Consider the following 14412-nt stretch of genomic DNA (forward strand, 5'->3'; position numbering starts at 1 on the left):
ACATCCCTTGACATTTTTTTCTTCCTCTTTTTGCATATACCTTATGCCAATTTATTTAATTATCTTTTTTGTCTTGTTTTTTTAAATATTATTTAAATGTTCTATTACTTAATTGCATTTTTTTAAATTTATTTATACATTTATATATACATGTCTTCCTTTTCTTCTACCTTGTTCAACATGGGGCTTTTTGTGTCGGTAAGTGTAGGTTTTATGGGTGGGTTGAGAATTGGGCTTGCTTAAATATGTACATTTATTTAATTGAACTGCAGTTCTGCAATTTTTCCTTTCCTAAAAAAAGCCCTAATACATTCAAAGGTGCATTAAAAAGAACTATGAACTTTTACCTTTACATATCTTTTATCATATTTTTACTAGGTAAAATATTCATAGTTATTGTATCATAATTAAAGCAAATGTGATTAAATTGAACTTATCTTAATATAGAAGTTTCCCATGTACTTGATAGCTTAATACGATAAAAGAATTATAGTCAATATATGGTTATGTATAACTCTATAGCCACAAAGCTTGCAATATAGTTTGCGAAAATGTTTGTGTTAGCTGCTGGCAAAAAAAAAAAAAAAATGAATACAGTTACTACTTTGTCTAAGTTTAATGATGTTAAATTGTTAAATGCTTAAGAGTGTTTCTATCTGATCTAATATTAAAATAAATTAATAATAATTATATGAAATATAAATAATAATTTATGGCTCAATACAGATAATCTTCAACAACATTTAAGTAAATTTAAAACATAATTTTTAAACTGTTATGCATGGAATAACACGTGACAGTCCACCATGCAGTCATACAAAACTAATCCATACCAGTATGTCCCCTTTGCAATAATGTATAAGAATGAGTGCATTTCTTTACATCTATCACCCAAAAAATTGTCTTGCGTCAAACAGGTACGTAATAAAAAAAGATTTGGGGCCTGCTGCCTATTTATGCCCTAGTTGTACTGTTATATAAAAATAAGCCACGCCTTCTGACCAGTCAGAATTGAAAATTGTAAAAAAATGTGTTCTGTCATAAAATATTACATACAGTTTATTTACATTTCGATACATCCTGATTGCAGGTTTTTAAAATATAAAGACAGAAATAACAACATAAATGTCAGAAAGATTAAATGTACTCTGTTTTATAAATCCTTTTTTTTTGGTCATTTCATAGGCTTTCAATGGGATTGAGGTCAGGGTCCTGGTTGGACCATTCCTTTTCTGAAGCCATATATTTGTTGATTTTGATGTGTGCTCTGGGTCTTTGTCATGTTGAAATAAAAAATTCCTATCTATCTTGACAAGTGCCCCTGGCCCAGCTGAAGAAAAGCAGCCCCATAGCTAATGCCTTCCCCACCATTCTTTACTGTCAGTATTGTGTTCCTTGGATGATTCTCTGATTGGCTTTGTGCCAATCATACCTTTCCGAATTATGGTCAAAAAGTTCAACCTTTGTCTAATCAGACCATAACACATTTTCTCACATGGTTTCGGGTGAAATCTTTTGGCATAATTCAGATGGGCTTGCATATTCTTCTTGTAAGAATACCACACAGCCCAGACTTGTGCAGAATTTACAGGGGATACCTGCAGGAAATTCTTGTAGTTTCTTCAGTGTTACTGTTGCCCTCTTGGTAGCATCCCTCGTAAGATTTTTCTTGTCCTCTGATCAACTTTAAAGGGTCATCCTGCTCTTTGCAAAGTCTCTGTGGTGCCCAATTTTCTTTACTAATTGATGATGGTTGTGACAATGTTCCACTGTACGTTCAGTACAGTCATTCCTGATTGAAACCTTTCAAGAATTGGAAAGTCTCACAGTTTCTTTGGCAGCTCTTTATGGCTCATGGCCTTTAATAGAATGCAACCCCAGACATTCAAGTAAATACTACAGCAACCGCTGACCTTTATCAGGTTTTAATCAGAACCACTAAAATGTATGGCAGATGAATGCAATTTACCTACAACCCTAACTTTAAATGTGACTGGTGAAGTCTGAAGACAGTTAGAGCCCCTATTATGAAAGGGATTGCAGACTTATGCAATTTAGGGTGTTGTAGGTATTTTCATTTAAAATGTTCCCAAATATTAAACCTCTTTCTCTGGAAATGTATTTTGTTTAAAGATCACAATTAATATACAAATCTGACATTTATGTTGTTATTTCTGTCTTTATATTTTTAAAACCTGCAAAAGGTGAGTGTAGACTTTTTTATATCCACTATATAATATGTAATTAGTATTTGTGTAATATATATTATACAAATGTATTATATTACAACAAAAAACTTTGTCTTTTCATTTATATTGATTACTTTTATAAAATACAGTCACATTAACACCACTCATAACCAAAAAGCTATGCACAATTTCATAATCCAGCAAATTCATATGGAAAGAAATAAAGACCTAAGGTTATTGATAATTGAAATATTATTTAATTCAGATACAAGACATGAACTGGGGATACATGCAGTTAACGCTCTACAATATGATACAAATAATGCTTCTGAGGATACAAAATATAGAAATATTTAAGACTATATTTACAGAACATTTACAATACTACAGCCATGACTTATATTACTTTTGAAAATCACTGTACATACAAGTAATTTATAGATAACATTATTAAAATGTGGACTTTGGAGAAAAAAAAGTATATTGCATTTAAAACAGGACTATACCAAACATTGCTATTTTTAAAAGCAAAGGTAAGTTTTTGTAATATGTCATTAATAGAACAGGGTGCAAGCAATTAGAACAATGGAAACAATAACTAGTATATGGTTGTAGATGAACTGGCCCTCAAGTAGACAATAAAAGATAGAGAGACTGATTTGAAAAGCAAAAAAAAAAAAAAGAAGAGAGAAATTTTACTTTGAAGCTAGGGCTGATAAGATTTGCATTTAAAACCAAGTCCCCCTCAGTCTTTGTTATCAGACATCATATTCAGTATTGACAGATCAAGCCACATGACTGAGCTAGCAATCTTTCACTCCTTACACATACAGTAACACAAGTTTATGACATTTCTGAATAAACAAGTTCAGAATACAGTTGTAATGAAAGCCAGTTATCATTGTAACTCACCAATACCAATTCTTGACTCTAAACAGTTCTCTCAGTGCACACTAAGCCACAATCCTATTTTGTTTTTGATCGAACCACCCGTACATAGCACATCCTTATTGCACGTTTCTACAAGTGAACTTAAGTGTTCTTGAATATACAATGTTTAATGTAATATTCAAATTGTTCACACATGAAGTCATCTTGTGTCACAGTAAACAGAGAATATAATGTCCAGAAGACATGATCAAGTTTTGTTGGCTATAATTTGATCATGCTTAAGTAAGATTACAATCTATTAAGTAAGTTATTTGAATAAAGTTACATACGCAGACATACCGACAGACACACAACCTGCATTATGAGATGATGCATTTCTTTGTGCCTTCTTCTGTCACAGTAAACAGCGGACAAAAGGTCCAGAGGACATCATCGAGTTTTTCTTGTTTGACTGATCATGCTTCAATAAGGTTACAACCTAGACACAAAGAGACACACACCACACCCACAAAAGGTATAAACTGTTCCTTAAGAGATGATGCAATTCTTACTCTTTCTGCGTCTACGTGTGTGTAGCTGGGAGTGACCACCCATCATAGTGGGACTATAACGCTGCCTCAACTCCTCATTGTCAAGATAACGCACTTGCACTGGTCGAGGAATCGGTTCTCCCATAAAGTAGCCTTCATCGTCGGATCCTTCTGATGAAGAGGAGCAAGTGGAGCAAAAATGATCATCACCTTCTGCCAGCTCTCCGTACCTGCCCAGGTATTGCCCTAGCCTTGGACCTCCAGGGTCCTGCAAGGTCAGATCCGATGTGGTTCGAGGACATGGCCTGAAAAACTGCTGCCTACATGCGTAATTTCCTCCAAAAGGGTCACGTGACATCCTCGAGGGCAACCGCTGAAAATCATCATGAAATCTCTGAACTGGGTCACTAGGGTAACCCTGGTTTTCAGCAGTCAGATGGAGGGCATTATCTGAACGTGAACGGCGGGATCGATGGTGGCCTTTGTGTCTTTTATTACTTTTGCGATGGTGTTGTTGCCTTGGCCGTTGTTGTCGTGGGGAATCTTGTGTGTTAGCTCGCCGTGGTCGTGGTGTCACTGAATGAACATTTCCCATGCTCCCAGCCAGACTCATGCGACCTTTGGCTTGCTCATCAAAGCTGAGGCCTCTAGAAGAGTTCCAGTAGAGTTGTGGTGGGTACCTCAGTCTGACTGGCATTCCCAGGTCAGCAAGAGGTCTAGGGACTGATGTCAAAGATTCAGTGCTGCGGAACTGCATGGATGAGTTTAATGTACCCATTCCACTTTTCTCGGACACATTCACACCAGAGTCCTTGCTTAAGTCAGGCATTGAAAAGCGGGAAAGGTGCTCCTGGCGCCTTGTAGTCCCATCCAAAGAGTTTCCTGAAGAAGGACAAAATTAAATGCAGTTATTCTTCAGTATTTTTTAACACTCATAGATATTATCAAAATGAATGGCAATCTATGTTATTAAGAAAAGGGTGATTTAGTGTACCTGTGGCATAAGAAAGGGCCAGTGAATCTGCAGACCCTCGTGGTGTCTGCTCGAGGGGTGTCAGTTCACCAAAACTGGGGCCAATGTGATGTCTACTCCTTACAAGTGGAGGCCTCATCTCTCTGGGGAAGCCTTGCACACTGACACTGCGTTTGTCTAGGAACCCAGCACCATGACTAGATACCTCATTGAAACTCATCTGTGTCTTCAGTTTGGGTGGATGGAATTCAGATTCCTGCCCGTGGTGCATCCAATTTTCATTAAAAGATTGGCCTCTCAGGGCTGCCATAACAGGGGGCTTCTTGGGATTACTTCCTTGTTGCTCTTTGTGCCAGGAGTCTGGCGGGCTCACCACTTTCGGTGGTTGGCTAGGAGAGGGAGGATATGGGCTCCGGATGCTACATTGGCTCCGTAGCTGATGGGGATTTGGGGAAGGGGAAGGATCTCTTTGATTTGACTCATAGGAGTATGGCTCATCCCTGCTCATCCAGACAGACTGCTTGCGGTTCAGGCTTGGTGAACGACTTGGGGTCCGACTTGGAGTTCTTGTTGGTGTGCGATTTGGAGTGCGACTGGGAGCTGGAGTGGACACACTAAGCAGGTCCATTTGCACAGCCAGAGAGTCTGCATCCACTGAATGCCGCTCACCTGTTGCAGATGCTGAGCCAGATGATGGCTGCCTGCTGTTTTCTGCCTTGTTATTTTTTGCTCCCTGCTTGCCAATTCGTGCACTGCGGCGTGACTGGCGTGAACGAGCACTCTGAAAAGCAGAATCCGAGGAGTCTGACAGATCAGGCTCATCTCCCTGGCTGCAGAGGCGAGAGCAGTAGATGAGCCCTTGCTTTGGCAGAAAGGGCCGGCCCAGCAGAGACTGATGGCAGCGAGCACAGCAGAAACATTCTTCAGTGGCATGCCAGTGTTGACCCTCATATGCCATTTGTCCTTGGTCTATGCCTAGGGGGGACAGATGAATATGAATTCCAGAGCCAAAGCGTATATGGCATGAAAATGTATATGGTCTTTTATAAGTAAAGGGGCATATAAAAGAAAAGTGTGTGTGAAGGACAAAAAAAACCCATACTTGCAGTAATAACTTTTTTCATTGTTTTGACAATGGTATGGTGTTCTAGACAGCTGATGGTTAAAATGTCAAATAATACAACAATAAAATGTTTAAGACTGAGCAGAACATGAAGAGACTAGAACATGTTAAAAACAGCCCACTGTATAACTAAATATCTTACTCATTTAATGTTTATTAATAAGTATAATCAGTACTGTACATGGAACGGTCTTTTGGTTATGTATAGTTTTAATAAAAGAAAGGTGTGACATTTTTTACTTAGTTTAAAATGGAAGAGTGCTGTGCAGTATACCTATATGTTTTCCACATGCATCACAGTACTCAGCATAGAGTGACTCAAAACAGTTGCAGCAGTGAGGCCGTCCCTCACGCATAATATAGCGCTGGCCACCTAGTGGAGCTTCACATTCATAACAGCAGAAATGCCTCATGTGCCAATGCCTTCCTTCTGCCTCCGTACACTCATCTGCAAAGATGATCTATGGTAGGAAAAAAGTTGGAAAAGAGAAAAAGAAGCCTGTAAGATCAATAACAATCAAAATCTCAGCAAATCAGATTGAACGTTAAGTAGCTTTAAAGACTTAAAGTTACCAGAAGAGCAATTAATTTAGAACATATGTTGGAAAAGTCGTTTTAAGGATTTATATAATGTATGTACTGTATGATGAAAGGACTGTATTTAGAATCGAGTCACACACGTAATGTGAAGAGTTAATGCTGAGAATGCACACTTTGGTATTTAGAACTTATATATAACTTCAGACCTATACCTATATTTAACACTTCAGCACTAATACGTTTTTTTTTTTTTTTTATATTCAGAAAAACGGTTCTAGGGGTATGCAAACTATACTGATGGACACATGTTGTTATCTATTCAATTTAATAAATAAAATAAAATTTGTTTTGTATTGCACTTTTAACAATGGGCATTGCCTCGAAGCAGCTTTACAGAGATAAAGAGTTTATAAAAGTATAAAAGAGTGTTTAAATTTAGTGCCTATAAGTTTGTTCCTTATAATTGTGAGTTTATCCCAAATGAGCTAGTCAGTGGCGACAGATACATGAATGTAGCTAGCTTACTAAATTGTTGCAGTGGATAACATGACTGTTCACTAATGGACAACATTAATATATAATGTTACAGTGATTTATTTAGTTGTTTAACAAAAACTTAAGCATTTAGTTTCCCATTCGGGAACTCAAGCTGCGTCGTAGCGCTTTGGGAACGCCCCAAAGCGTTACGACGCAGCGTCTTGTTCCCTCGGGGAACTAGGGTTACATATGTAACCTAGAGACGCTTGACTTAAATTCCCTACCTCAATATCAATTGTCCAAAGCGTTTTTTGTGTCATGAGTTAGAGGATATTTAAAGATGTAGGGCCTGGTGGATTATACAGATTTAGAGATTTTGTTAATGATTATGGTTTTGAGTTTAAAGGAGATCAGGGAGGTTGAGTAGTGGAGTTTGGAGTTTAATTAAGCTTGGGGTCAGTTGAGAGGATTAGAACTGTTCTAAAACTGCTCGATTAACACAGCTTGAAAGCTGAACTTGTTGGACTGACCTCATCACAAGCTGAACAGCGTGGTTTGAGCCGCTCAGCGTGGTGGCGGCCACAATAGATCTTTCCATCCTGATGGAAATAGATTAGATCCACCAGCAACTCGGCACACATGCAGCACACAAAGCAGTGAGGATGCCAGCATAATCCGTGACCCACTCGTGAGGCAAATACAGCAATATCACCTCCGTTTATTTGGCCTCCACACTATGAGATAAGAAAAAGTACAATGCATGCAACAATACAAAGACTCAATTCAAATATGCTTAACAAGGAACACAGATCTTTATTATTAACTAATTCATTTAAATTAGCAGTCAGATCAGATCAGATCAACTAGGTTTAATGCAAGTCAAAGTATTAAGTGATTTTTGAACTACTAAACTGCCATACTTGTTCACAAACAGCTCCAGTTATGGTGAGGGGGAGAGGGCGGACGGTGCCTCGGCCCAGGTTGTCTCTCTTTCTCTGGTTGCTAAAGATCATCAGCTCTCTCTTCTCTTCTTCATCCAGAGAGTTACAATATCGCACCTGAAGACATCATCAGCACATTTCTTTATCATCTTTGTCATCATTATAACCATTATCATCATAATTTTCATGATCAAAACCCTATTATGTTGTCCACATAGCTGTTGTGGATCAGTCTTTTCAATTTCTACCACACAACAAGAGTGGATGTTTCCCTCAAGAACAGGCAACATATTAGCAGACTTTACAAAGCCTTCTTCCCTTCTCCTGCCTCATTCAATTTGAACCTGCAAATAGACAAACTCACACCCCTGTTACTCAATTACAAATAGAGAACCCCAAATCCTTGAGGGACTCCTATACAGTATATAACAAAATATGTGTTTTATATTAGAACTCGTTATTGCTCTACACACTACCAAATCATAGCATAAATATGTTGGTTTTTCTCAACACATAGAAAATGAACACATTAGGGAATTTCTAATCTTTTCACATGGTCCCATTCCACTGAAACTGAGTTTTTAAGCAAAAACTAAACCTGAACAAAACATACAGTCTAGAAAACTATTAAAGGCATGCTAAAATGTATTTTACCATCTCTCATCTCGGTGCTAATAGTCGGTTGAAAAGCAGATTCCTGGAATGTAATGCAAATGCATCAGTACTTTGAGCACTGACCTCGTTGTCATGAGGGGGAAGCTGGTGTAGGAGCTGTTTAATGCGATGCTTCTCGCCAATGCTGTTCACGTAAGGGACCTTATCTTCAGGCAGGAAACTGTAATACTGGTGAACCTGCACACACACACATGAATTCATTGAGTGAGCGATGCATTGAAGCACCCATAAAAGTTAATATACATTTCAAGGATTTATTAAATACAGTAAATGTCTACCAGATAAATATGCCACTGCACAAGATATACCATAAACACTAAGCGCATTACAATGCTTTCAGCTGCAATAAAATCCATCTACTTCAATTCTGTGCATTGGTGCAAAATACTTTTAATGCATACGACGTTTCTTTTTGTTTACTGCTTTTGTATATCGACCCAAATTATTCAGCTTATTATTTTTATATAGCTTTCTAAGAGGGTTGAAATGTTAACATAGAAATTTAGATACAGCCAGGCAGCATCTTTCTGCCTTAGGTTCTAATAGTATATTATTTCCTTACATGCCTACAGCATCATGTTTCTGTCCCAGCAAAATAAATTAGACAATACATGTTCAGTTTAATACTTTAAAAGCACATACCCACAACACACATCGCATTCCACATAGTAAGACATTTTATAAAATGCAAAAAGAGCACCAGGAAACAAGGAAAGCAGGAACCCATTTAATTTCTTGTTCCCTCCATTTTCCCTTTTGCAGTCACTCTTGTTCCAGTGTCATTATGGCAGAGACGTGCAATCAAGTTGTCACTGGAATCAAGTGTCTGCACTTACGGAATGAAACAGTGCAATTTGAAGCTTGTTCTATTTTTTTTTTTTTTTGAGTTAATTAGGCCTTACATTTAGTAGAATAAACACATTTCTAAGCCTGAAAACTGAAATAGAAAGATCATAAAAAGAGTCTAAAAATATTCGCTGAGTCTAAAGAAAATTGGGGTCCTTTAATGTCACATGAGTGAGTGCGAATAAAAAAGGGTCTTATAGGAAAACTAGGAAAAATTCTGTTGGCATGCGTTGAGAGTAAAAATGGTAGTGCACACACACGAGGTAGAGAGTGTAGGCATGCACCTCGCTGTTTGCTCTATGAAAAGACCAGAGTGATTTCTTTGGTTATCAGAGGCAGAAGGGGGAAAAAAACATCACTGCAGGAACTGATTGCAGATTAAAGCTGCAGCCCATGAAAAAAGGATGAAGCAAGATTCAAATGCTACATGCTCTTACACACACACACACACACACACACACACACACACACACACACACTCACAGATTCCTCAGTGAGAACCATATTGCCTTACTTTTTAACTAAAAAGGCGATTATTTCTGATTTAAAATGATTATAACTTATATGTAACATATTCACAGTCGAGTACATTCAGTAGGATGATTAGATCTGTTAGACGGTGCAACTGCACACACACACAAAAAAAAAAAACGAGTACAAAAGCATTTAGCACTCATCATTTCTCTCATTTAAGATTCATGCCATTGAATGGACACTAGTTAATGAAAAACCTGTAAGACCTGTAATGGTGTGGCTGCCTTTAATAAGTGGCAGAATGGTAATTTGTTGATAGGTCTCATTAGGCCCCCTACTCGTGTGTGTGTGTGTGTGTGTGTGTGTGTGTGTGTGTGTGTGTGTGTGTGTGTGCGCCTGTGTATTTGCAAACTCAATCAGGACATAGTCTTGAGCTTTGTTTCAAGGTAAGCTCACAACTCTGCTCTTTGCATGTGGGTTGTCGAAAGAGAGCGGTATCTAGGCAACCAGAACTGATTTATTTAGTGGTTGTGTGAGGTAATTGGTTTGGACAGACAAGTGTTAGCTTATGACTATGTGACTCTGGATCAGTCTTCTGTCTGTATTAAATTCAAAGATATAAGATATATGAGAGAAGGAGGGAAAATATGTATGTAGGTATGTGTGTGTGTGTGTGTGTGTGTGTGTGTGTGTGTGTGTGTGTGTGTGTGTGTGTGTGTGTGTGTGTGTATGTGTGTGCATACTTTCCTTTTACAGCCATTCTGTATGTATAGGGTCTTCCCCAAACTGTTACCACAAAGTTGGATGTAAATTTTGCTTTCACTAGCAACTAGCACTAGCAGACCCAAACCTGTCCCAGCATAACAATGCCACTGTGCACAAAGCCAGCTCCATGAATATATGTCTATATTGTATATCTATCTATTGATATAGATAGATAGATAGATAGATAGATAGATAGATAGATAGATAGATAGATAGATAGATAGATAGATATCTGTCTGTCTGTCTGTCAATCGATGACAGTTTAAGTTTTAATTTATTGAATAATTTTCTGCAATCAGTTTATTCTGTTCAAGGTTGCGATGGCTCTGAAATCTTTCCAATGAACTCTGGGCACAAAATGGAATACACTCTGCATCATGGGACATCATTCACACCCAGTTTATCATAGCCAAGCCACATTATGTCACACCAAAACATGTGGGCAGAAACCTCAAGAGAAATTGAAGGGCAACCAGTTCAGAGACATAAGAACACTACACTCCACACAAACAGTAACATGAGCTCAAGAATGAGCTTAGGACCCTGACGCTGTGAGGTGACAATGCTATAACACAAAATGACACAAAATGCCAAAAATCTAAGTCAGTTTTATACAATGTAACGTTAAAAAGAAATGCCAGTCACGATTAAAGGTGAACATTTCATTCTAGAGAACTATGGTTGTGTTCAGGGTGGCAGTTTATCTGTTTGTTCAATCTTGTCTAAATAATATACAACATTGATATTACTGTATAGACTGGAAATCCATCATGATGACGCTGAACCCACTGAATGATCATTAAAAAGAAAATATGCTAATAAAATTAACTCCAGAACATTTAAATTATTTGAGAGATATATGTATGCATTTTCACAAGACCGTAAAATTATAAAATGCACATATTGAGCATTTAAAAAAATCTAAATGGCAACATACATGCAAAACTTTACAAAAGTTGGATAATCTACCTTTGAATTAATTTAAAAATTAACTTTTGATTGCCTGAAGTGTTTAATATTTATCATTGTTCTGTGTCTGACGAACACATACATGCTGAAGGCTATGACTCAGTGATTCAGTATCATTGAGTCACTCATTCTTTGTTTTTTGCTTTGTTTTGTTTTCATTTTTTTCCCCTTTTTGTCACATTATTTTCGAAAAATCCTCCTACCTGGTGATTTATTCTCTTACGAAACATTTAAATGCGACCTGTAACAAGCATCTTATTTTTTATAAATTATTTAACGTGATTGATTATTACATAAAAAAACCTGGTGTCCTTGTAAAAAAAAACAAAAAAACTTAACCTTCCCTTTTTAAAAACATGAAACATGTCAAAATCTCCTCTCTGTATTACCTACAAAAAATCTATGCGAGGTTTACAGTTGCAGTTTAAATGCTGGTTTGTGTTGGATTTGCACCCCCAGCATTACATGATGTGTTTGACATGTGAAAGGTACGCATATGCTTTTGAGAGAGATTGTATATGAAGTATGGACTCATACAGGGTCATTATTTAATAGGAGTCATTTTTATTCACCATGTGCCTGACCATGAAATGTTCCCCAGCTTATTGGCCCTGGTCAGTGATTCTCTAATCGCAAGGTCTCTTTTACTCACACCCATACACCGACCCACATTTATTTGCCTCATACTATGTCACACACAATCACAACTTCTCATCAGCAGTGTCATTTATTTTCAAAACACAGGTCACAGTCAGGAAGAAAATCACTCCATCTGAGCTGGAGTTTCCAGAAATGAGAAAACTCATGTTCTTTACCCATGACCTGTGCCTCTGGCTATATACAATACAATTGAAATGCAATGCTATACATATATACCTCTTATTACACTACAATGTATATGTAGACACAAGAGCAGATTATTTTCTGCTAGACAAAATATCTGGTATTAATGCTTCAGACATGGTTTGTCCTAACATTTATGTAGCTCACAAATTAAGCTTCAGCAATATATATTTACACAAGTATAATTTACATTACAGTTGATTACGGGGAGAATGGAGCTCTCTGAATCATACCATACCTAAATGATGACATGAATTTAACATGTAACCCTGAAGAAACTAGCCATGATTATTAAATTATGTAAATTATGTCAACAATTATATGATTATACAGTATGACCTTACATTGACAATGCCTACCATTAAAATGTTTGTTAGAAAATGTGTAACAATGCTTAAAAAATTAACACACACACACACACACACACACACACACACACACACACACACACACACACACACAAATTATTCTTCCATTAGAATATTTGTTCCTGAAAGTACTCAATGCTTTGCTACACCTAAACTCAACCTCAGGAACCAATAGAAAATCTTTTTTCATTTTTTTTAGGATTATGGACAGAGACTACCATTGCACCTATACACACCATGTCATGTGTTTGTGCACCTTTCATAGTAATTAGCACATGTATATACACACATGCGCACACACAAACACATACATATAAAAAGTATATGTGTGTGTGTGTGTGTGTGTGTGTGTGTGTGTGTGTGTGCGTGTGTGTGTGTGTGCGCGCACATGTGTTCATGTGTATACATGTGCTAATTACTATGAAAAAAAAAAAAAAAATATATATATATATATATATATATATATATATATATATATATATATATATATATATATATATACATATTTCTTGGTATATTGTTTTATTTTCGTTTGTCAGTACGCTACTACGATATTTACACACTTCCATCACTTCAAGAGCATTTTCAATATTATAATTTAAATAGACCGCTTTCATCATAGGGACCAGCCAAATGTCCCCTGAAATGTCCTATACCTATGGTTAGATTGGGTCCTTAACCACACATAAGGATGTAAACAGGTTCTCTGTGTCGTTTGTGTGTATTCCCATAATATGATTAATATTGACTATTTCCTTTACATCTAAAGCTGTGTCTTTAGAAAAATCACTTAACCGTACATGTGCCTTATGCAGGGAAATTTACCTGTTCAGGTTTAAGGCCCGGGGGCACCCAAGCGTATTCCTCCAGAGCGCAGCCGGAGTCGTCGTCGGAGGTGGAGTTCCTCTGGAAGTCAAACATGAGCTTAGACACCGTCCTCTCCATGTCCAAAGCCATCATCACCGCCTCATACCAATCCCTACTGCGCACACAGAGAGAATAAGCCTTAACAATGACCATATATCCTAGTAAATGTCTCCCAATACATGTACAGATGTGACCAATGGAACTGGATTAGTGCCTGAGAAATATTCACTGGATACATGTTAGGCGAAGTTGAGGAATGTGTAATAGTGCGTCACTGATATTTCATTTTGGAAAACATCCTTATGTTCAGACTACTCTACAAGCTTGAGAATATACTGCACTTGATCAGTCGATTTTGTTTTTTGAAAAATATTTAATAGCCAGTGATGGGCTTATCCTGTGAAAGATGTTTTATGTAGATTTGTAGCATGTGCACATCAAACGAACATGACGACAGGTGCGTTAGACTCCGAAATTCAGATTAGACATGCCTTTTTGACTGAGCTGTGTACTGATTAAAATTACATACAGATTACTGATTCAAATATACACCAGAGACAATGAAAGCTCCAATTCACTCTTTAATATAAAGGACTATAAACAATGCTGGGTTAAAATGAACCTGACAGTTAATCAAACATTCTCTGGTCTAAGCAATTTCATAACATAGGCTGAAGTGTATGAATATGCATTTGCATTTAAATTACTTTAGCCACAAATAATCAAGCACATGACAGAGAAAGAGGGAGAGGAACAGAGAGAGTTTGTGAGAGAGAGGGAGAGAGAGAGCAAAAGAGAGAGAGAGAGAGAGAGAGAGAGAGAGAGAGAGAGAGAGAGAGAGAGAGAGAGAGAGAGAAAGAGAGTATAATACCCCCTGATTACCTGAGGAATATGTTTATGTACTTCCATTATTCTTTAAAAACAGGAGAATTAAGCAACTA

General features: G+C 37.3%; 1 protein-coding gene across 3 annotated transcripts in view; it reads right to left on the reverse strand.

Annotated features, from left to right (window-relative positions):
• Positions 1-2430: 2430 nt before the first annotated feature.
• The window catches only part of prickle2a (prickle homolog 2a), a 37597-nt gene continuing 25615 nt past the window's right edge, over positions 2431-14412 (reverse strand). Inside the window, exons 2-8 of one of the 3 annotated variants that reach the window (XM_046872353.1) lie at positions 13430-13583; positions 8403-8516; positions 7644-7781; positions 7254-7457; positions 5981-6167; positions 4605-5558; positions 2431-4492 (exon numbers count right to left, since the gene is read on the reverse strand). In XM_046872353.1, the coding sequence (XP_046728309.1) occupies positions 3609-4492; positions 4605-5558; positions 5981-6167; positions 7254-7457; positions 7644-7781; positions 8403-8516; positions 13430-13564 (2616 nt within the window). In that variant the 5' untranslated portion in view covers positions 13565-13583 and the 3' untranslated portion in view covers positions 2431-3608. Of the gene's footprint in view, positions 4493-4604; positions 5559-5980; positions 6168-7253; positions 7458-7643; positions 7782-8402; positions 8517-13429; positions 13587-14412 lie in introns of all 3 variants that reach the window. The other 2 variants (XM_046872352.1, XM_046872354.1) reach the window with 2 other exon arrangements.

The sequence above is a fragment of the Silurus meridionalis genome, chromosome 17, assembly GCF_014805685.1.
Source record: "Silurus meridionalis isolate SWU-2019-XX chromosome 17, ASM1480568v1, whole genome shotgun sequence".
Classification (NCBI taxonomy): domain Eukaryota; kingdom Metazoa; phylum Chordata; class Actinopteri; order Siluriformes; family Siluridae; genus Silurus; species Silurus meridionalis.